General features: G+C 30.1%; 1 protein-coding gene across 1 annotated transcript in view; it reads left to right on the top strand.

Annotated features, from left to right (window-relative positions):
- LOC109599255 (discoidin domain-containing receptor 2) overlaps positions 1–25,166 on the top strand; it is a 120,269-nt gene that overhangs the window by 79,012 nt on the left and 16,091 nt on the right. The window contains exons 5-10 of the mRNA XM_020015210.2: positions 12,631–12,801; positions 13,114–13,247; positions 16,031–16,238; positions 20,572–20,676; positions 20,825–21,000; positions 24,858–25,030. Coding sequence (XP_019870769.2) covers positions 12,631–12,801; positions 13,114–13,247; positions 16,031–16,238; positions 20,572–20,676; positions 20,825–21,000; positions 24,858–25,030 — 967 coding nt within the window. The remainder of the gene's footprint in view (positions 1–12,630; positions 12,802–13,113; positions 13,248–16,030; positions 16,239–20,571; positions 20,677–20,824; positions 21,001–24,857; positions 25,031–25,166) is intronic.

Below are 25,166 nucleotides of genomic sequence, written 5' to 3'. Positions count from 1 at the left end.
ATCCAAGAGAACACCGTTCCCTTGTTATTTATACGGGAAATTAAAATTTGCGTTGCGGCACCTCTTAATAGTAATATTAAGATAATATTTTTTTTGAAAGAAATTCCATCAAATTTAAATTTCAAAAATTGTTTCTTTCTCATATTTCTGTAAACTTTTATCCAATTGACTTTAAATGTTGTATGTATTATCCTACAATACATGCCTACAATTCAATGTAATATTGATTGCCACATTGGTGCCATGGCGTAGATTCTGGAGGTAAACAGTAAAACTGAAATATCTTAGAAACGTATGTGATAATCCTTATTAATAAAGAGTAAATTTTTTTCCAGATTGTGCAAAGAATATGAAGAGTTATAATTTAATAATTTTAAAAAAATTTCAGTGGCAAGTTAAAGTTAAGCACGATTGGTCTAAAGGTTGTGGAAATATGAAAAAAAATTAACAGTTACACAGTTAGAGACTGCCGATAGAAGTGGAAACTGAAACTGAAATTTCATAATGTGGTTTTCACATCTATTGACACTCCGAGCAACAATTTTATGCATGTTTATATGGTTTTTTATTATTTAAATATATTACGGTATGTACAAAATCATGATAAAATATAAAAATACAATTCAATTGAAATAACAATTAATATACAATCATATTATTTATGGATAGTATTTGTATTCACTTAAATTTCAATGTACTTGATTTTTAATATTATTTTAATTGTTTGCTTCATTGTCCTCATTAATTTCAACAATACTTAGACTTTTTGTACTTTCAATTATTTAATTTTGTTCTAAAAAAGATACAATAGGCTTATGGTAACTAAAATAAGAAACGAAAATATTTGATTCAAATTTATCTAAGTATCGCGTAAAAGCGGCATCGATTGTCGTTTTATGTTTTGTAGTACTGAGTTTTCAATCATTGGACATATTTAAATAAAATTTTCACTAAATCTATTCAATTTCACTTATAAGATATACACAGCACTATACGTCAGATATACTGGCATGTCGGTGACGCGAACGTACGAGATTTTACCCATCCAAAAAGAGTCTAAGGCGCACAGCACACTGCGCGTGCGCCAGTCATAAGCATGTCAATAACGCGAACGCATAATATTTTCCTATCAAAAAGTGCCCAATGCGGCTTAACAAGTTTTCACTTCTAAAAATACATTAAATCTATTATTATTTGTTAAGAAAGGGTAATTTTCAGTTTACACACTTTTGTTGACGGTATAAAAAACAACATTCATTACTTTTTGACGAAATTGAGCTGATAACATGCTAAGAAAATTGAGCGCAGATTTTTTCCTTGAAAGTACATCAGAAATAAAGATGATTCTGAAAATTTCGAATATTTCTATATAGAAATTCCTTTCAGTCGGCATTCTCCTCTATGCACCCTCCACTTTCAAAACAGTAATAGATATTAGCGTCAAACTCATTTTCGGCTTAGCTGGAGACCTTTAACGAAACCACTGTATTAATGAAAGTTTACCTGATTTTAAAATGCTCTTTAATGTAAAGCTCTAACTTTTCCTCTAGTTCCGGAATTTTATTCTTAAGGTCTAGTTTTCGGGTACCTCTTGAAACGCCGAGAGACACATAGTTTGTTGGTTTAGTAACCGAGGTTACCAGCCAAATCAACAACTTTTTTCTTATGTCTGAGTTTATTAACAAAAGAAGGACGAGCATGTCGGTGACGCGAACCCCTACCAAAAAGTGTTAAATGCGGCTAAAGAAGTTTGCACTTCAAAAACAATTTTTGAAATTTAAATTTGAAAACATGTAATTAGTAATTGATTAAAGAAAACGTTTAATTTATAACTAATTAAATTAGAGAGATAAATATAATATTAACACGTATGTTCGAAATATTAGTAAAATATTATCAAAATACAAAAACGCAATCAATAAATAAATCGTCGAGAGATAAATCGAGCGTTTCATGTTTCCGCAGCAACAAAATATCCGTTTCGAAAGTTTTATCAACGCTTAAAATCGCGTTTTAATTTAAACTGGATTCCGAATTATTACCAATTAAAATCTTTATGAACTTATCACTCAGGCCCGATAGCGTTCCGCCGAAAACTTCCAATTTAAATTCGGCGTTTTCGGCCCGGAATCCTGAAATTGTCACCCCGTCCCGTAATGAATTAATTGTTGCCAGCATTTTTAATTGGTTGTTAATGAAAGTGGAAGGAAACCGTGCTAAATTAACGTCAGCATGAAAATTTTCTAATTTGCTACGAAAACTTTCGCCAGTTCCGTTGCGCACTTTTAATTTAAGGTACGATTATTAAATTGCGGGCAACATCAAAAGGAAATGCCTCGTTGTTTTTCGGCTAATATTTTACATAAAGGGGGCGCAATAACTACTCGTATAGTCATGCAACTTTTAAAATTTCATCCGGATATTCGTTTTTTATTTTGTAATAAACGGATAAAAGTCGATGAAAAATTTATAACTTTATTTAGTAATTTAGTAAGTATGTAATTCGGTCTTTTGCAGTTGTCGACGTCGTCCATTATTCAATTACGGCACCAAGTTGCTCATTACTTCCTGCTATCGCGTAATAAACCGTACTTTCCTCCGCAGTTCTTACTCGCTTTTATTAAATTTACGGACGCATTAAAATAAAATCGAACGGGCGCACGTAGCGCAGCTTCGTCGGTCCGGTCCTGGAACAGCCACCATTATTCAACGGTTTCCTTAATATTCATCGCAAACACTTGAAACTGTTTACCCTAATCTGGCCTTCAGGAATAGTTTAATAAGGCGTCAGTCGAAATTAATAATGCACCTATTTGCCGACACCGAGTCCGCTTTTAAACACCCAGTTAATTAAATCTAATAACGCTTTGAAAGACGCAATTTTCTATAAAGGGCGGCAAGACGAAGGACCGAGCCAGCTGTCGACGTTGTCATGAAACTGAATTACGACGGCGTGTCACCGTTCCCGATCCCGCAAATCGGCCGGGAATCGCACGGACATAATTAGTCGTGTACTAAATACAGGAATGTTCAACTTCTTGTCTTCGCCTACGCAATTAGCGGTCGACAAAAAGTGGAGCTTCCAAAGTCCTCGCACTATGTCATTTATGTATTTAATATAAATTAATATAAAATACTTATTTTCTTTTGTTTAAATTGAAATAAACAATCATGCATGCCTCTACAAGGGTACGTATAACATTGTCTTGCGTTCGTAGTTAATGATAAGCTTAATAGTTTTAAAAAATATTCAGTGACAAGGAAAATAGAGCGATAAAAAGAGGAGCACCCCCAGAATTTATGTTACTGTCATTATGGAAAAATGCTATTATTAAATTGTACATAGGTGTAGATTTTAGGATAAAAGATACCAAATTTGGGTAGGGTTGGATCAAAGATTGTGGAAATATGTGAAAAAGATTTTTTTGAAATTTAAATTTTAGGGACTGTATTTACTTCATGGAATTACAAGTGTCCTCTTTGATCCCAAATTTTGATCACATATTTTATGAATACCTTTTGTAATTATTGAATTGAGTTAATACGTATCAACATCTAAATGTGAGTTCAAATAAACAACCGACTAATTCATTAATTTCTAAAATAACATTGCCAACCATAACATAACATTAGGCGGTTCAATCAAACAATTATTTATATATAATTAAAATTAAACTTGGACCAATTAAATATATTAATTTATTTAATTATGATAAAGGCTTATAAAACTTTTCACAATCATAATCAAGTGTATTTAATTTTAATGAGTAAATGAAATAAATATATTTTATATTTTACAAATTATACTATTAATTAATTATTACTAAATGCACAATATACTTTACTTTATTAAATATCATTTTAATAATATATGTTCAAAATGCATACGAATAATTTGTTAATTAAAACTTGAAATTTCGGAATAGAATGTCCCGGAACTTATTACATTTATATGTAAACAGTATAATGGTATATTATGACAATAAATAAAAAAATAAAAAATATTAGTTAATACCCACTATTATACAACTGCCTTGAATATATATCTCTATAATAATAGCTCGGAGCTTTTGGCTCGTCCATCAGTATGAATTATTAAGTATTTTAGTAGAAAAATCAGTTCATATATTTATTATTAACAATTACTGTATTGATTTTACTTCCGTGAACATATAATTTGCATCAAGACCTACAATATTAAACAACTTGGGAAAATTTTAAGACAGACATATGGTGATCACCCAAACTATGTCACGACAAATCCAGAAAAATGTCTAATTTATTTCGTGACTTAAATTGACTACTAGATATGCACAGGTCAGTTGAAAAAAAATTCCCCCATCGGAAATCACCGTGCGACGTTGTTATCTCCGTCACTTGTATCGCATCGATGACCGACATCTTCCATGAAATACGTTTCCTGAGGGCGTCCCGCCGCCGCATTGTGCCCGGCCGCATCATAAACCGTCCGAAAGGTTGCCCGATTTTTTCGTCAGACACATATTTCTCCACCCCGCGCGTCCACCGGAAGTTATTAGGTGGTAACATGCCATTATTAAACGGTTGACGTGTCCGAAGGAGAATAATGGCCACGCTCCTCGCCGCATTTTCTTCCATGTGTGCGATGCCGTCCCACATTTTTATTATACGGATAATGGACCGATGGGCAGTCACAATGCGGTCGTCAACGGTCAACGGTGGAATGGGGGAGGATTAGATTAACACGTCGTGACATGCAACTGTCAATAAACGGCCCCTCTTGTGATTTGTGTGTTGTGCAGTATGTGATATATAAATGTCTTCACAAGGTGTTTTTATTTGTTATAGGTTTTTAAACAATGATTGGAATTGAATTGTTTTAGGTTATTAATTTTTTGAATTTGTGTAACATTTCAACGTTTTTTGATCAAAGGTTTAAGCTTTAACTTTATATTTGCCATGTTCCCATAGAAACAAAGAAAGCTAAACTAGAGAACCGGACTATCTAGATGAAAGAATGACTCTTTCAAAGACACTATACAGTCATCTTAAAACCTAATGTCTAAAACCAACTGAATCAAAATTTTCAACAAGTCTTCCAGTGAAAACCTTTATACAACTATTTGTAAACTGAATTCCTCCTTCCGAGTCAAAACCATGTATTTCAAACAAGAAAATGGTTTTCCCAAGGGTTTCCCATTGTCTCTGGTTGTTACAATAACATTTATGAAACACTTCAAAGATAAGTCTGCCATCTCCAAACCAAAGGATTTAACTAAGGCACTTTGACGATCTTATGAAAACACAACTAGACAGAACTAAGTCAATTCTTGAAACACATGAACAATCAATTTTTAACTATTAGAGTCATCATGGAAATGAAAGCAATGATTTCATATGTGTTCTAGACATTCTAGTTAAAAAAGTAATAGCAATTAGAGATTCATACTAATCTAGATAATGCATGTCCAAAAACAATCCAATAGTGAATCAAAGTTTACAGTAATTCTTCCAGTGAAAACCTTCATAGAACTGTTTGAAAGTGAAAGGCAAGTTTTTCAAACAAGAAAATAGTTTACCCAGAGGTATCCTGCTGTCTCTTGTTGCTGTCATAATATTGGGTTGTTCGGAAAGTAATTTCGTTTTTTTTTGTGAAAATGAAAGACAGTTTTCGTATAATAAACAAATACTTTATTAAATTACATATTGGCCGTTCTGGTCCAACACCTTTTGCCATCTTTCTGGTAGTAGCATAATTCCACGCTCATAAAATTTTTGGTCTTTGCTGACAAAAAACTGATCGAAGTGGTTTTTGACCTCCTCATTTGAGGTGAAGGTTTTACCGTCTAAAAAATTTTGGAGTGACCAGAACAAATAATAATCCGATGGTGCCAGGTCTGGAGAATATGGTAGGTGTGGCATTGTATCCCATTCAAGCTGTAAAAGCTTTTGGCGAGTGACCAAACTTGTGTGAGGTCTCGCGTTGTCTTGGTGAAACACTACACCTTTCCTGTTGATTAGTTCTGGCCTTTTCTGTTGAAGTGCATCATTCAGTTTGTCTAGCTGATGACAGTAGACTTCCGAATTAATCGTTGTGTTTTCTGGTAAGCTCAAAAAAACAATTCCTTTAAAATCCCGCCAAACAGACAGCATCACTTTTTTTGGTGAATATCGGCTTTGGAAATGGTTCATCTTTTTTGCTCCATGATCTCTTGTGTTTGACGTTGTTGTATACAACCCATTTTTCGTCCCTAGTGATGATGCGCTTCAAAAACGGATCATTTTCGTGACTTTGAGAAGCGAATCGCAGTCGTCAACGCGGCGTCACAGATTTCTCTCTGTGAGAACATGGGAAACCCATACATCGAGCTTCGAAGATAATCCCAAGCCTTTCAAGTGGTCATAAACTGTTGAATTTGATAAATTTAACCTCAATCCGATCTCACGTGTTGTTATTCGCCGGTTCGCATCAACTAATGCCTTTATCGCGTCTTTATCAGCTTCAACCAGCCTTCCCAAACGTGGTGCATCTTCGACATCAAAATTGCCGGATCGAAATTTAGCGAACCAGTTCTGGCACTGGCGAACTGTCAACACACCTTCTCCATACACATCGGTCAATTTCTTTCTGGCTTGAACAGCATTTTTACTCTTTCTGTGGTAAAATAATAAGATATGTCGAAAATGCTGCTTATCACTCTCCATATTTAAAAAGGTACCAGCCAAAAACTACTGCGTAGAATTAATTGGAATTTTTCACACACAAGCTTTGCTATATGAACTCTCAATGCATATAAAAATTATACGGCTTAAGTGTGAAGTTGGGTGCAAAAAAATACAATTAAATCCTCTGTCGGGAAAAAACGAAATTACTTTCCGAACAACCCAATATTTATGGAACACTTTAAAGATAAGTCAGACATCTGCAAACCAAAAGTCTGAGCTAAGGCAACTTGATGATACTTTCAACTTATGAAACAACAACTAGACATAATTAAATCAATTTGTAACCATCAGATTCAGATGGAAATAAAATACAAAGATTACTTATTCGACCTAGATACTCTTGTCTAGAAAAATTACTAACTATACTACTTTGTGGAGGTTCATAATAATCGAGATAATATGCGTCAAAAACAATCTTTTCCACAAGACTCTCGTCTGTTGTTGCGGTTTACAAAAGTACACATTTGTCCAACAAATATTAAATTTGTCACAAAAAATTCTATTCGTTGCGAACGAAAATAAATATATTTGATGGCGTTTTAAATCTTATGTCGCCACATATCAGGATTTTCTATTCAATCCTGCGACCTAGAAAATGCAGAATGACAGAAGGACTGCACTAAACGCGCACTTCCCGTCCATAAAACCTCGCCCGTAAAATAATAAAAAAAAGATCAGCGTTATAGTAAAATGGTGTCCACTTTATATTCCACATAGACGGGTAACAGAAAATAGAAAATATGATTTTGAATGAGGCCGAGAGCAATCCTCCATCGACGTTGGAATTGATAAATCATAAAGCGGAGTGATCTATTATACGGCCGCTATCAGTCCGTGTAGTGAGGTTCGTGCCCAGCAAGAGAATGCCGTCCGCCGCAAAACTGACCGATTCCCGGCTTTCACGGGGGCTTTATTGCCCTCTCTCCCTTTTATGCGGCCCTGCCTCCGGGGCACCGCTATCGCCGACTGGAGATCCGTGGAAGGATGGACGTCGGATCCTTATTGCCGGGATGCACGGCGTTATCAAAACTGAAATCGCGCCGAGAAAATTATTAAGTGGGGCCTCTCTCTTTTGAGAAATGATTGTTTGCTAAAAGCACTTCAATCACGCACCATTGTTTAGTTGGTTGGTACACACCGCCCGTCTTCCTCGTAAAACGAACGTTAAAAAAACAAGAATTACGGGGTGATTTCATTTTTCTTAAGTATTGTTATAGAAATTTATGAAAATCGTAATCACTAATTAATTTATAACGGTCAGTTAATTATGATTGTCCGTAACAGAAACTAAACAATTAATGAAACTTGACTGTGTGAGAACCTGATAGAGAAACTGATTGTTTATTGCACTTTAATCATAGGGCTTTCCCGCTATATCAAATCAATTCAATTTCAATTCAACTTCTCTTCCGAACATTCGATTTGACATAGGAACAAGAAATGTAACTGACTTGAATTATTTATTATTACTTCCGTTCTTTCATTAATATAAAAAAGTAATTTTCTGTAATTATTTTAATGAATCTATACGTACGACATAAAGTATGGATTTGATAATTACATATCTTATTTAATATTCTCGTACTGCAATAAAATTATAATATTCCTTTCAATATATGATTGAGAACTTCATTATAAAAATTTTTACACACTTGTAACATTGGTCTTTATTGATCTATTTAAATTACAAAAGTTTATTTAATCATTATCTTTCAAGCTTTAAATTATTGTCAAAATTAAACAATTAAAATTACTTGCATGTAAATAAATATAAATTGCTAAATTTATTACTTATTTTAATTAAAATTTAAATTTAGACAGATTTTTTAAACAAGCTTTTTTATTAAGAAATTATAATCTTACAAAATGAAATACCCTGTAGGTAACATTTTCATAATTTTAAATATGGAACATGAAATTCTCGCCAAATATTAATAATGATTAATAACATCAAATATACAAAATGTTTCTAAAATAGGTAGTCAAAATTTGAGAGCTATTAGAACACGTTCAATAATGGAAAAAATATAAATTTTGGTCTATATCTAAATTTTGTAATTTATTTAATCTAGGAAACTCAAATTATCCTCTTTTAAAGCCACTCAGTATATATTAAATAAATGAACTTAAATTTAAAGAAGGAATAGGGATAAGAATTTTATTAAACTGCATAATAACAAATTCAAACATTTTTTGAAATTTAAATTTGGGAGACTGTATTTTCTTCTGAAGAAACTTTAGAAATAAATTTTATTTAGGTTTTCTTCATTATTGGACGTAAATTGTTCAGGATTAATTATTATGTAATAGGAAAATTGAACCCAACAATACTACTAGTTTGTGGGACAAAATATATTAATATTTTAATAAAAAACTATAAGTTTTCAAGACAGCTGGTCCAAATTTGGAATGAATAATGAGAAGAAAAAATTAAACTTACTAAAAATATTTTCAAATTATCCATTCCAAAAGATGCACAGTATATGTTAAATAAATGGACATAAATTTAAAAAAATAATGAGGATAAGGACATTAAGGTATTATATATTTTATTAGTATCTATCTTTTGTAAACTTGACAAACTGACCCTTTAGATATTAAGTTTTTTGTATTTAAATACAATGTATGTAATAAGGGTAATCTTCTTTTATTTTTTTTTTATAACCACAATTATTTAGGTAAAGTAAGTCAAAACATACAAACATGGATATGAAACAAAAAAATTCTCGTAATGTATAATTAATTAGTGGCCGTTACAAAAGCACGTTCATCTGACAAATAAATATTTCACTCAACACTAAGTCTGAAATCTGGTCGGTTTCAGCTGAAATGTCATCCGACAGACTGGCCGTGATAGGGGCTTCCGATCGCTGAAATATTTATCGGAATCTATATCGGCCTTTGATTGATATGACACAAGTTTCATCTGCGACATTCAATTTATAAAAATTTCGTCTGGAAATTTGCGAGAATCGCCAACAGACAGTTTCGCTTTGTTCTTCGAGTTAATGAGATTTCAGTGGCGGGATTGGATGTTTCGTTAAAAAGTTTAACGAACATTAATTAGTTATTAATTAGTGTTCGTAATATGACTGGCGAGTTGCGTGACGCTTAAAAAAATATGCTACTACCTAATTTACTTAATTCCTCTTAAATCCGGTAATAATCGTTCGGTAATTACCAGGGAACGGAATCGGTTTGTTTCCGATAATCTTCGGCGAAATGGAACGTTCTCAGTAACAAACTGCATCTGACGCAGATTAATAGCTGATACCCTTTTATTATAAAGGGTCATTTACATGCCTAGCGTCGAGTTTTCATGTTTTTCGGAGCGAGTGATTTGTTGCTTCGGCTTGTTCTTTGTTTCCTATCGATTTGGCAATACAAAAGATATTCGAAAAGAATTTTAAGTGGGCCTTTCAACTCGGCCTCCGTAACTATTATTTAACGTTTTCTCTTTTTTTTCTTCATCCCAAGACCTGACAGTTCTTTGTGCTCTTGACTCGCGATTGCACCGGGGGAACGTGTTATTATGATTTATAATCGAATTACTCGTGGTGAAATGCATGTAGGTGCATTATCAAATCGATTTATTTGAGAACGGGACGATCAATCTTTTCCACGTTCTTGTCTTGCCGTTCGTTTTGGGTATGAAGTGGTTTAGAAAAGAGTTTTTTGGCAAAACTTTTACATTTTAATTTCTACACACATCTGAAATATATTTTCTTCCTACATTATACTTTTTTGGATTTGGGTAAAATCCTTGTGGAACATCTTTGGAAATAGGTCAGTCTTTAAACTGCGATAAATTAACAATTAGAAAAAGCCCTCATCCAATGAATTTCATCAAAAAGTTGGATAAATTACTCAAAGAAACCTTTAAAATGTTAAATGGCAACTTCTACCACATACACCATATAATCCAGATATTTTTTCACATGACTATTATTTATTTTTGTCATTGCCCAACTTTTTATGTAATATAATTAAAACCATCAAGTGGAAATCAAAATTAATGTTAATTCAGTTCCAGGAATCTACAATAGAATTTTTTTGTGGTGACATGAATTTACTTTGGTGAAAAATTGTTGTTTGGTGATTAATTTGTTGAATAAAAATTATTTTAAAAAAGTTCATACACAAGATGTTTCTAAAATAAGTGGTGAAAACTTGAAAACAAAAATATAATAATTATAGCAATTAATTAAAATGTATTATAAATATGAATAGAACTACCTAAATAGAATTCAAGTATATATTATGTTTATTGTTTATTTTATTTTATAGTTTTCACTCTAAATCTTTCCAAAATAATTTTATTAAGTTAAGTACAGTACCTCAATCTATTTCCAATTCTATTCAAGATTAAAGTTGCTTATCAGAAATTATTTCTTTTCAGAATAGAGTATAGTAAATTAGTATTATATTAACAGTTTACATTAAGTTAGGCTTAAAAAGTTTATATTATAATCACCTGAACATTATTAGTAAGAAATTGTTATATTAAATTGTTACACCAAACTTTCTTGAAGTTGTTAAATATGAACTCTATAATATGAAGTAACTGGCCCGTAGAATTTTTTAGATATCTGTATTTTAATTCTTGTAGTCATTCCCGTTAATGAACTTTTTTATGCCCCATAAAAAAAGACATCATTAAAAGTTGAATACTGATTTCATTTATTCTTTCAAATACAAATATACATCTCCATTAAAAATGATACACAATGGCCACACATTGAATTTTTATATTAAAACTTATGTTACAGAAATAAAATTTGTATAAATACATATATATTTTTTACAACTTATTGCTGCGACTTTGTATACATAGAATAGAAGATAGTGTAAATCCTAGACAACTTAAACCCCGCATTTGCACTCTCAGACCATGCTGAGTAATTACGGACGGTTTTACGTCACGTTTTATACCACACCGGGGACAATATAATTCCAAAGCCGAAAAACAAAATGAATTACGGGACTCGATGAATAGTCGATAAATAACGGGGTGGTTTGGAACGGTAACGGACCGTATCCCGGCTCCGCTCCGGCAACACATGCAATTGCACTTATAAACCCGCCGTCAAATCTCGGCAAGGTTGAAAAGTTCAACGGTTTTATTCGGTCGCTTATAGGCATTTCGTTTTCAATAAAACGGTTTATTGGTATTTAGCTTAATGCCCACGCCGCTGCGCCAGCTCGTAATGTTCACATTTTTATGTTGGAAATATTAACTTTTATTTGCACCAAACGACATTTACGTACCATGAATACACACTCACTCACCTGATCGACTGCAGCTCGTGCCCGATTTACCTCGCAAAAAAATGCAATATGCGGCTCAAAAACTGAAAAAAGCCGTGTGTTCTTTAAGCTGACAATAAACTAGGATTTAGGTTTTAAAAGCTCACATTCAAAATGAAAATGACAGGAAATACCTGTATTTTTTTAACTGTATTGAATGTTTGTTTATGATAAAGTACTCAATCAATTGGAGGATGGAAAGTTTGTTGTAACCATGACTTGTACAAAAGAATCAATTTAACTCAATTATCCTGAATAGAGTTTTGGTTATCGCCTGGATCTACGGTATATTTGTTCACAATTATTCCCCAAAATATATTTTTAACCACCAACTTGCGGTTCATTAAAAAGGTCAAATTAAAAATTAATTTCCAACCTGTGACGTCCCCAGTTCCATAAGTTGAAAATCAAGTTCAATATAATCACACACACAAAAGAGACCCAAGCCCCAAAATGATTGAACCCGTCCATCATATCAATTATTTACCCCGAGACAGAGGTCCCCGACCGCAGCACTAAATAATACCCCCGCCCTCCTACCCGAAATGAAACAGTGGAGAATACCACCTGGCAATAAAGACCGCGACTGATGTGCCCTTCTCCCTTTCCGCTTTTCAGGCGGGATTGTCTCGTATTCGGCGCCCGAAAGCTCCGAGTCCTCGCAAGGACTGTACGACAGCTCGTACGACGGACGCTTGTCCCAGGGGGAGCTGACGGAGGGACTCGGTCGTTTGGTTGACGGCGAAGTGGGTCTGGACAACTTTCGCCTTGACATCGGATACGGAAAAGGTAAGTGCACACTTTTTTTCCTACCAGGAACGGTCGATTTTATCAATATTAATTGGCCAGGGATGATCTATTCAAGTCACCCCAACGAAGTAGTTTCATTCTGAAGGACGAACGACTTTAGTCATAGACTCGTGCCCAGACTTTTCATTTCATGGTTTTCCAGGTTTCATAATAAATCTGTAAGAAACGATTTTATCATTGTTGAAAAACACGAAACATCCAAAAAAATGGTCTGAAACGTCTGAAAGCCAAGATACAAAAATGCGAGTTTATTTTTGTTGAAACTAGCTTTTTATCTATTCCTTTTTTCAGGCAATGGGTGGGTGGCGTGGAAGAACGACTCCGTATCCAGTGGTTACGTGGAGCTTCTTTTCGCGTTCGACCAAGTGCGAAACTTCAGCTCCGTACATTTATACACAAACAACTTTTTCAGCAGGAATGTTCAGGTGAGTTAATATTTTATACGGTGCACAGTTAAATATTTATTAAGGATGGAAAAAAAAGAAGACGGAACCTCCAGTGGGATGCGTATAAAGACATCGGAAATATATAATAAATTAACCGAAGTCTTTTATTATTTTATGATGTTTAGCTGAAATATATGGGTCTCGTTTATAATAAAGTAGTCGTGGGCAACCAGTTTATATACGACTTGTTGGAAATCGTTGATCCGTTCATAAATTTTTGGTTATAAAATAACAAAATGTCAAACATAAATTGTTTCTTCTTTAGTTATTTATTTGTATAACGTTTGTTTTGTTATAAAATATTCCCAGCTCTATCGAAACGGGTATAAATTATCTTGAAAGCCTTTCAGCCATGATGTATGTTTAATTATAAGTGAACACTGTTGTTATCTAATAAATATTGTACAGTTTTAACATATCAATTGTGACCCAAAATAATTTACAATATAATTTATGGAATAATTTACATATTTCATGCACCCAATTAATTCATTTAATACATATTTCATTACCAGAATTCAGACGACAATTTATTTTTGCATCAGGAAAAAAACCCAGGCAAATAAATAACATTTTATATCCACATTTTATGCTATTTATTTATTTATTTTTTTAAATTAAAGGATTTCAATACAATACACAAAGCCATTTTGTAAAGCAAATGGTTTATATTCTGTCAATTTTAATACAATCACATAAACTTTCCGCAGTAGCTGGTTTTATAAAGCCTGAAAAATAAATCATTGTTGTAACAATATTTCTGCTTTCAGCAATAAAATTAATAACCATGAAAACCCCTACACTAGTTTGTATTCAATGATCAGATCGTTCACGACCAATAAATATCTATACATACTAAAATCCCACATAAAACTGCAAATCCTGATAGTTATAATTGCACCAACTTAATTAATATTAATATGCATCTCATAATTGCTGTGGATAATTATGCAAACATCGATTGTCATAATTCTACATTAAATTATAATCAGGTTATATGCATTTAATTATAGGAATATTGTGCACACGGGATGACTCCATTGTAGGTTTGTATTTTGCAATTGCAATCAGGATTTTAACGGACTTGCCTTGTCCATACATGGTCAAAACAATATATCACTCGAAATGAATTAATATCGTACAATTAATGATCAAAAATTTACCTGACATAACTTACTTTTGAATATAAATATGATGGCATAATCTGGTTTATAATTTTATTAATAACTTCGAATATTTTAAGAGTAATTCTTTGTATAATATTTATAAAGATTAACACACAATCTTTTATTGAAGTTTATCTATTAATAAATTAATTTATTCCAGTTTCAATTAAATAAGACTTAAGCTATTCTACTAAATAAATAAATCTTTTTAGATATTGTTTTTAAAACATAATCGTTTAAGTTGCTATATTGATTTAAGATACATATTGTTATATATTGATAATTTATAAAACTTATCAACATAAACTTAGATTTATCTAAATTTATACTTAAACTATTATCACAGATCAAACGTACAAATATAACACTTTCGAACATATTTTACAATATCATTTATGCGTAAGTACAACAAAACAGGATCCAGCACAGTTTCGTTTGTTAATTCAGATGAAATGCAGTTTTTAAATTTGACTTTACGATATCGATTTTGTTAAGTAATTTTTTAACTAAAAGTACAATTAGTGCAGTCCCACAAAAGTCAATCATAATCAACTTTTGTAACAAAAATGTTCTGTTTCAACTGAACTGAAATCCTTAAAAACTGGTATATAAGTTTATTATTTTCTATGCCATTAAGGAGTGTTCTTTACGAAAGCCACTTTGATTATTTTTAATTACATTAAATTTCTGTTTTATGGAGGTACACTAAAATCTAAAATTAAATTCTCATGTGCGTACACATCCTTTATTATATTTGTTCTTCACTTTCACATTCACTCCATCAAATTTTACAAGATTATTTCTGAATATTTTTATTACGTAATAATTTTTAAGCTCCTTCTAAAGCTCAACACCTTTTTTGTTCTTTAATGTTCCTTTAAAATATATTTGTTGAATATGCCCTGATAATTCCTGTCTCATCTTTTATTTAGTTGTTTATATGACTCCCAATCTTCTTTTTCTAGTAAAAATAGTGTTTTATGTCTGATATATTTTTCTTTAATAGTTTCTAATACTACATCTATTTTATTTAGATTTTAGTCACTTTTTACTAAATTATTGGCAATTTAATTTGAACATTTGCTGGTTATAATTTTTATAACTTTTAGTTGGAAATTCAATTAAATTATTAGAATAATTAATAATTTTAACAATTGAAACAATCCATTTTGATAAACAACATCCTTAATTTTCTTGCCATAAGATATATTTTAACAAGTCAAAATTGAAGCCCCCATTTATTAGTATTGTGCCATTAAGATTCAGATTTTCCACAAAATTTTTAAAAAAATCAAGTAAATTATCATTTGTGAAGTAAATGTAAATAAAGTCTCTTGTATGTCTTAAAATTAATTTATATATAATTACTTATAATTTTTTTGACGTAAATTAACTTGAAAAAACCTAAAGCAACATCGTTTGAGACTGGGCAATTATTACTCAAAAAAATCCAAGCGACTGATTTATAGCCACAGTTTTATTAAAAATGAAAATCGCCCGAAAAGAGGCACGCAGAAGTCCGAATAGAAAAACATCCGAAGTGATTAAAGATAAGCCGAGCTAATTGGTCTGATTGCGTTATCGTTTTCGTTGCAGGTTTTTTCTAAGGCGAAAGTGATGTTCAGCGTCGGCGGCGAGTTCTACAACGGACCCACGCTGTCGTTCTCGTACATGCCGGATCGCGTACTGGAGAACGCCCGGAATGTCTCCATCAATCTTCATCACAGGATCGGTCGTTTCATCAAGCTACGTCTGTTCTTCGCCGATCGCTGGATCATGCTGAGCGAAGTTGCCTTTGAATCTGGTAAGTTTGGAAGTTCTGTGGCAGTTTTACGTCCAGCTCTTTTTTTGCTTTTCGGTTACGTGAAGGCATGACACGTGTTTATTTTGTGATTAAGCTGCGAGAACAAAAATGTCATGTACTTTTACAGATCGTATCGTGAAGTATTTTGAATTAGGCGTTTGCTGCCAGATTTTAAATTAAAACGCATAATAAAGCATTTTAATTTAATAAACAGGAAGCACCACTCTACAGAAGTGTTTTTAATTGTGCTTTAACAACAACATCTTTTGTCTTTTTACTTGCTCCAAAACAAATATAATTTCGTCCTCTTTTATACGACTTTTGACTTTTGTTCGGCTCCAAAACTTTTCCTATTTTAATCAATTACTTTTTCAGACTTTTCATGATTTTTCCAATTTAATCAAATATTTTATGTTCTTGTTTATTTTAATACAAATAACAATAATTTAATTTATTTAACAAAAACCTCAAGTCAACAGGACAAGTTTTTTTATTATCCAAGTTTTTAATTGTGTTGCAACAGCACTTTATTTTTGTTCCATCTAAAATAAACATAACTTCGGTATCTTTTATACGACTTTTCCTATTTCTTCAAGTTGTAAACTTTTTCTCCTTCAATCAATTACTTTTTAACAATTATTTATCTAAAATCTGCTTCTGTAATTTTAAATACTCCTATGAGTTGTATGTACTATTAAAAAACTATTGATTAAATGAATTGTAAGTACTTCAAATACGACCTAACTACTATCTGAGATATTTATTATTCCCTGTACCTTAAAACTTATGAAATTATCATTGGCAACGTTACCAGGATATCTTATATCATCCAACTCTAAAAGTGAATATTTAATTAACTGTACTTAGAAACTTCACATGCAACCCTGCACCGGAGACTGTCAAGGGAAATTCTTGCATCGACCTGTCAATAGTGTGAAATAGCTTATGTATTATACAGGGTTGTTAATATATTATTAACTAATTTTCGGCGCTGGTTGTTGTAAATTAGTTAATACGAAAAGTTTAGTCGCGGCATCTCCGGTAATTTCTGGCAGGCAACTTGCACGAAATTTATTGATGGCTTAACAAATACGGGAGCTTGCAAGTACAAAGCGTGCACAGAGTTTGTTAAATAAGTTTAATTAGTGTAAAAATGTTGCCAGACTATATTACGTACCGGAAAAAGTAATTTACGTTTTTAATTTGAAAATAACACAACAATATTTTGTCAACTTCTATAACACGAGAAAAAATTATTTCTTCTAGGTTTTTTAGAACTGAAGAAAATTTTGACATCCTCTTCGGAATTATATTGTTTTTCAACTAAAAAATTCTCAATAGGAAAAAAACAATTGAAGTATTCTTTGAATCTCTAATGTCATCAAGTAGCAAAACAAAAAAGAAGCTTTGAATAAGTTTTCAGTTTATTAAAATAATGTTAAATTTTAATATTTTAAATAACCATGAACAAAAAACGTAAATTACTTTTTTTGGTACCTAATATTATTCACAAATACTTATTTACATCTGAAAGTTAACAACTAAATAATTACAAACAACATTAAATAGAAACGTCATATAATTTACTCAAAATTATTAGTGGTAGTTTTAGGAATATCATACGAAGCGAATTTTGCAAGCGACATAAGTAAATTTTAAATGGGAAACCTGACAAAGGTAAATTTTGCTGTACACAGCTGTAACGTGCCGTATCGTGACTAGTCATCTGCAAGAAGAGCAAAATTTTACACATACCGTCATATTACATCAAAATGCACTGCGAGCGATAAAATATATTTAATTTCGTTTGCAACATAAAAGTTCGCCTGAAAATTTGTACTTTTGCACCGGTTCGATAACATGGCACAAAAATATATTCATGTTTCATTTCACAAAAGTAAATAATGTTTTTTAATAAATATTTTACATTAATTAAAACAATAAACTAATAAAATCGATGCACAATATATAATTTTGTTTACTGAAAACTTATTGGGTCATTTATTTGTAAAAATTCCAGTAATTGAATTTTGTTGTTTTAAGTATGCTAAAAAATATAAATATTTATCAAAATACGTAGAAGTATAACAAAACATAATAATATAATAACAGGTACCAAAATTTAAACAATGAAGTAATAAAATATTTATTTAAAACAAATTTATCGCTTTATTTATTTTTATATGAACATATTTCTTTTAAATTTTTTATTATAGATAAAAAATTAAACAAAATTTTAACATTTTAGGACCACAAATCCACAAAATTTTATAATAAAAAGTTATAATAAATATTATTTAAAAGCTAGTATATTTTTTTACGAATTTCGATCATATATCATACAAAATTTAAATATTTGATGTCCCGTTGTGAAAAATATATGTATACTAAGTTTTGAAAAACATTTCAAAAATGGATGACAATTACTAAAGATGAAGATATCGTCACATATCAAAATGATTACTTAAAACAAATAAATCAAATCATTCAAAATTTTGATTATTTACCAAAAACTCGTACTATTTATTTTTAAATAAACCAGCAATTAACAAATTTTATTTTATATTGTAGAAAAAATAATTAAACAAAATTTGTTTCCACGTTTTTGATCGATCACCTTTTGGGCCAAAAAATCGACTATTTTTTTCTTACGACACTGAAAAATTGGTTCCTAGATACCTTTAAAATGTGCTCTTCAAAGGGGGGCTCTTAATTTTAATAGGAAAGCCCTTCTCTTCTCAGTATTCCATTTTTTCTACAGTTATTACTCGATCGTATAGAAAATTTCTAATTACATTTCTTGTAAGAAATTGAATACTCTACAAAAAAAAAAACTATCTTACAATTTTTTGATAACCCTTTGGAAGATATCGGAGGTCAATATTTGAAGAATTTAACAAAAATTTCTTCTTTACTTCTAAAATGTATAACTCATAGATAAATAAATATTATGAAATGCCCAATATATATCTTTGTAGGAAATTAAATACTCTTCAAAAAAGATCTCTTGTAGTTAATCTATTATTCTAACCATTTAAAAGATATTCGAAGAAGTTGATTTTTTGGCTCACCCTAATATACATATTTATAGCAAAATGTTAACTACTAAAATTATGTGTTTCTACAAATAAATCAGTAAAAATAATTTTTATAGTAAAACATTTAATATTAATGAAAAATTAATATACATTTTTACGTATTTTGATTACTTTGATTTATGATTAATAATTTTATGTTTTATTTGTAAGACAAATTTTCAAATTTAAATATTTTTGTATTTATATGGATAATTAACGAATTATGACGCATAATAGTAATATAATAACATGTATTTGTTTACTAAAAAGTTATTGCACTGTTTATTTTTAAATAAACGAGTAATAAACAAATTGAATTTTGTTTTCTCATTTTAGGAAAATTAATTAAAAACTAGTTCCTTTTATGTTTTGGCAAAATTTATACTAATAAATTAAAGTAAATATTTATGAAAAACATTAATTGATTATTGTATTTTAACATGCCAGTTTAATGCATTTTTTGCATCTTTGTAAAACTTAAGAGTATCATAATATGAAGATAATATAATAAATATAATGTGGAAGTCACCAAATTCATTCATTAAAAATATACTAATAAAATCAACTCAAAGTTTATTAAACATTTATTGAATTATTAATTTTTAATTAAACCAATAATTAACAATTTATTATTTGTTTCTTAATAATTTAAAAAATATTTGTTTCCACATTTTAAGCAAAGTTTTTAATAAAAAATATAAAAAATATTAACGGAAAATATCTGTGTTATTAATTTATTTAATATATTTTTCTTATTTAATTATAAATATTTAAATTTTAAAAACATGTACTATAAATAATAAAAATACATACATGTTTTGATCTATAAATTGTCGAAATGTATACTAAATAATTCAAGTAAATATTTATTAAAAACATCACTTGACTGATTTATTTTAACATCCCATTAATTGTGATGATTATTTATAACTCTTTAAAACTTCTAAATATATGATTAACTTTTTTATAAAGAATGTTTATCTAACACAATTGTAGATTTTGATGTGCTAAATAGTACAATAATGGACAACAATTTAATAACATGTATCAAAACCTCTCCATCATTTAGTCCAGACAGTGCTCTCGTAAATATTTAATACACCCCATAACTTGTTGATAGTTCACCCCGCGTGAACTCTACAACAGACGACGAACAACAGACAGGATTATTATCGTTCCTTAATTAACAACGCAAACACGACATCAAAAACAATGGATTTGCAACTATAATCATGTTTTTCCTTATTACATTTCAGCCCCCATTTCGTACAACGCCAGCGAGGAAGTGACGCCGGACGAAACGGACGACGAACTAATCATCACTTCGACCGGGGACAAAACGGCCGAAACATTCGAAACAAGTAACGTATTATTTGAAAATTGAAATTATTAATAATATCGAATCGCGTTCGGACCGCACTAAATAATAAAAATCGTTTCCGGCACTCGTCGTTGTTATTTAAGCTCGGTTAATGGAAACGCTGAGTGAGCTTTACGTTTCTGTTCCAGTCGCTGCTCGGAAAGACGGAGACACTTATGTTGAAATAATAATTGGCGTTTTAACAGCCATCACACTCCTGCTGCTGATTGTGTTCGTCATCGTGCTAATTGTAAATAAACGGCACAAATTGCAAGGGTCGCCCACTCTCCTCAGGAATCCCTTCGGAGTCACCATTAACATGAAGGTACGGATAATGAGTGCGATTCACGCTCTTGAGACATAATTAGCTAAGACTAAATATGATTCTTGTATTTTTTTTTAAACATTCATCAAAACAAATATGTATTATTAAGTTGAAACTTTTGTATGAACACAAGTTTAAAACAGTTATTAAACCTGTCGTATACAGTTTTACGAGTGTATCCCATAAAATATAATTCAGCCAATACCGTCGTGCACTTATTTCCAATTTAGAAACGGTAATATATCAATGGGGATATAACTTAGAAATACGCAAAGGTATTTTTCTCTGACACAAAATACCGACCCGAGTAACAAAACAAAGTCGTGTAACATTTCTTATCTGACCTTAGAACGTAGTAAAACAAACATTTTCCGACACATTGCGGCCGTTGAAGTGGCGAAGCTATTAAAGACCAATATTATGTTGGACTGATAGTCGGTGCCGGTGCCGGGGTAAAAACGGGGTCACATTCTCCAATGAATAGTTTATGAAAAATGCACGCGAGATTTTCACTGCGGCCAATAAAAATGTATTCGCCGCACTCAGAATTTATTACAAGCTTTAACTATTTATGTTTTCATTAGCTGACTTTTTGTGTACTGGTGTGGATGATGGATATTTTTGCTTATGTAAAATGTTTTTTTTGTGGTTAGTTTACTGTAATTCTAAAATACATGTTAAATTTAAAGACTTTCTTTTTAGGAACTTTTATTCAGCAAAATAATTCAAAAATTAATTTTTTATCAAAGTTTTACGAACAAAATCATTCCACAAGAGGGAACTGAAAAAAAGATCAACCTCAATTTTGACGTACCTCCAAAATAAACCATTTATTATTTAAAAAAATTAACAATAATATCTATATCTAAGAGTCATATGAAAAAATAGGGTGATGAGAGTAAAATTTTTATTTAACATTTTGAAGCTGTCTTTGAGTGTCTAATGCGACATGATTAGAAATGAAGCTCATCTTTTAAAGTTTTTCAAAACAATAAATTTGTAAAATTTTATGAATACTGCTAACCATCAACAAATCGTCATTGCCTCAAGGTTTTTACTATTCCACCAAATTTACCATCGACTAATAAAAAGCTCATTTGCGCTGCGAGCAACGAGAAAACTATTGTTAATTTTATTTTCGCCACTTAATTTATGTAGAATCCATTTGTTAAGTAATATGTATGTATTATTATTGTAAATTGTATAATTTAATATAAAAATTTCACAATTTATATAGGATTTTTTCAAAAATATTGACAGTCAAAATCGATCATTACAATTTAAGTACCTAATAAATTTATAAATCGATACAACTTATAATAATTTTAAAACAATACATACTACGCACAGGATACCTGTTTCATTAATTACAATAAATATATTTTCAAAATAAGAAAGTAATCTCCTGTATAATCAACAAAATTTTATTAACAACAAAACTTTTACACACTGTCGGAAACGTATTTCTAATTTGTGACACTAACCTAAAATATGATTGTTAATATAGTAAATTTTCACATTGATTATAAAGATTTTTCAATAATTTGTTTCATGTTAGATATTCAGAGTTGTTCATTTATTTATAACTTTTATAAATATACAAAAAATTATTCTTATATTTGAAATGTAGTAAATTTTCACTGGGCTTTAAAAAATGATGAACAACGTTCTTATTTTTACTCGGACAATTTTTATAAATATCCAGTATTAATATTAAGTTATTAGTAACAGTGTTAAAAAATATAGTAAATTTTGACAATGAGTCTTGATAATTTCTGTAAAATTATTTACTCTTTTATAATAGATTTTTTCAATATATGTTACATAATATTTATTATTCCCAATAATATTATAAATTTATTGAAATATCTCATTATGCTTTGATAATCTGTTTAAAGCTTTTATAGCAATGTTATGTGAACAACGTTTTTTTTCTACTCGAACATTTTATTATGTTAATAATGCTAAAAGAAGTATAATACATTTTTATAATGAATTTTGATAATTTGTGTAAATCTATTATAAAAACCTCTAGGATAGTTTTTATCAATATACATAATAATTATTATTTCTAATAATATTAGAATTATATTGAAATATCTCATTAGCTTTGATAATCTACCTAAAGCTATTATAATAATTATTTATTCTTCTAGAGCATTTTTTATAAATATCCCGAATTATTAATGCTAATAATATTAAAAGAAATATAGTAAATTTTCTTATTTGAGTTTTTAAAATTAGTTTAAAGTTTTCTAACAATCTAATTAGTATTTAGGACTGTTTATCTTTTTAAGATCACTGATTATTTTTTTTAATGGATTATACATTTAGGCTATTTGATGTTAAAAGATAATTTTTGGAAATTTTACAAGAAATTGAATGTTAAAATATTTATCGTCTACAGCTACAAATATTCAAATATTATATTACTGGCTAAAATAAAATATATTGAAATGAAGTGGATTCATCCACTTTAAAAGACGAACAGTGTAAGTGTAAGTTAAAAGATACGTTAAAATAAAATTCCCAAGTAATATGAAAAATTCGTATTAGATTACAATTAAATTTATCATCAATAGTAATAAATATCATTAAAATATTCAATTTATTTATTAATTTTTTAAAAAATTTTAAAATGGTTATGATTAACTTATTAAATTGTAATGATTTAATAATTTAAAGTGAACAACTGCAAAACTAGGACAACTTTTATCAATATACATAATAATTATTATTTCTAATAATATATTGAATTTTATCTCATTAAGCTTTGATAATCTGCCTAAAGCTTTTATAACAATTTGCTTAATGATCAAAATTATTTATTCTTCTAGAGAAATTTTTCTAAATATCCCAAATTATTAATACTAATAGTGTTAAAAAATATAGTAAATCTTCTTTTTTGTGTTTCTATAATCTGCTTAAAGCTTCTCCAACAATTTATTTAGTATTTAGGACTGTTTATTCTTTTAAGATCACTTTTATAAATATACAAAATAATCATTATTTTTATTGTATATTAATGGATTATAGATTTAAACTTCTTGATGTTGCCTCAAATTGCCATGTTCCAGAACTGAATAAAATGTGTACAAAAGATAATTTTTGGAAATAAAAATTTTACAAGAAATTAAATGTTAAGATAGTAATATGAAAAATTCGTATTAGAATACAATTAACAATTAAGTTCATCATCAATGGTAATAAAAATCATTAAAATGATTAATTTACTTAATTTTAGAATGGTTATAATTAACTTATTAAATTATAATGATTTAACAATTTGAAATGAATGATAAATAAATAATGAATAATGCACTTTTCTATATTAATTTTCAATGGGAATTTTAATAATTTGATTATTTAATATAACATTACATTAAATTACTATTATTGTATCATTGAAATTGTAAATAATTTCTGTAATAACCATTATTCATATAGAAATCGAATATTTTAATATTTAAAATATTTAATTATGATGTAATATTAAAAATTAATGGAAACACATGTTCTCATTTTGTGTAAAATATTGAAAGCTATTTATTGAAATATTTAGTTAATCAACATATTTTTTTTGTTTGTTAGAGATAATAATTTGTGTTTACAAAGGTATCATCATTCTCAATTGACGTAAAATAAAAATTTAATTGTCTATCATAAGCTTGCTGTAATATTGGGATTGTATCAATCAGTAATATTAACAGTAATCCCACAACACAGCAAAGTCCTATTAGCCCAATTAATGGTCACCCTTTAAACAAACCATCTGCAATTCACAGTATCAAATTGCAAATCGCAATACTGCAACTCGCTATTCCAAATTCCCCCAAGTGACTCCTTATGTTCCCCAGGATCTGCTAATGAACTTCTCGTCGAACAACAACGGTAACAATGCGAACATCAGTCACCCGATAACGCCGGTCAGTCAACAGGAGCCGCCCGCGGCCACGGATCCGCCGTCTTTCGAACAGTATCGATCACCCCTCGTGGCCAATTATTATACACCGAATTACGCCACTCTCAGGTAAGTACTCACACTCGGTCATCTGTCCGTAAGCTTACGGTTTGATGCGGGACTAAATGCCTCCTGGTTGCTAAACTGCGTTTGATCCGCTTCAATTCAGTATATTCAATTAGCAAACGAGCCCCGAGAAAAGATT

This window comes from Aethina tumida, chromosome 2 (assembly GCF_024364675.1).
Source record: "Aethina tumida isolate Nest 87 chromosome 2, icAetTumi1.1, whole genome shotgun sequence".
NCBI lineage: Eukaryota > Metazoa > Arthropoda > Insecta > Coleoptera > Nitidulidae > Aethina > Aethina tumida.
Note: the sequence above shows the minus strand (reverse complement) of the source record. Positions and strands in the feature narration are given on the sequence as shown.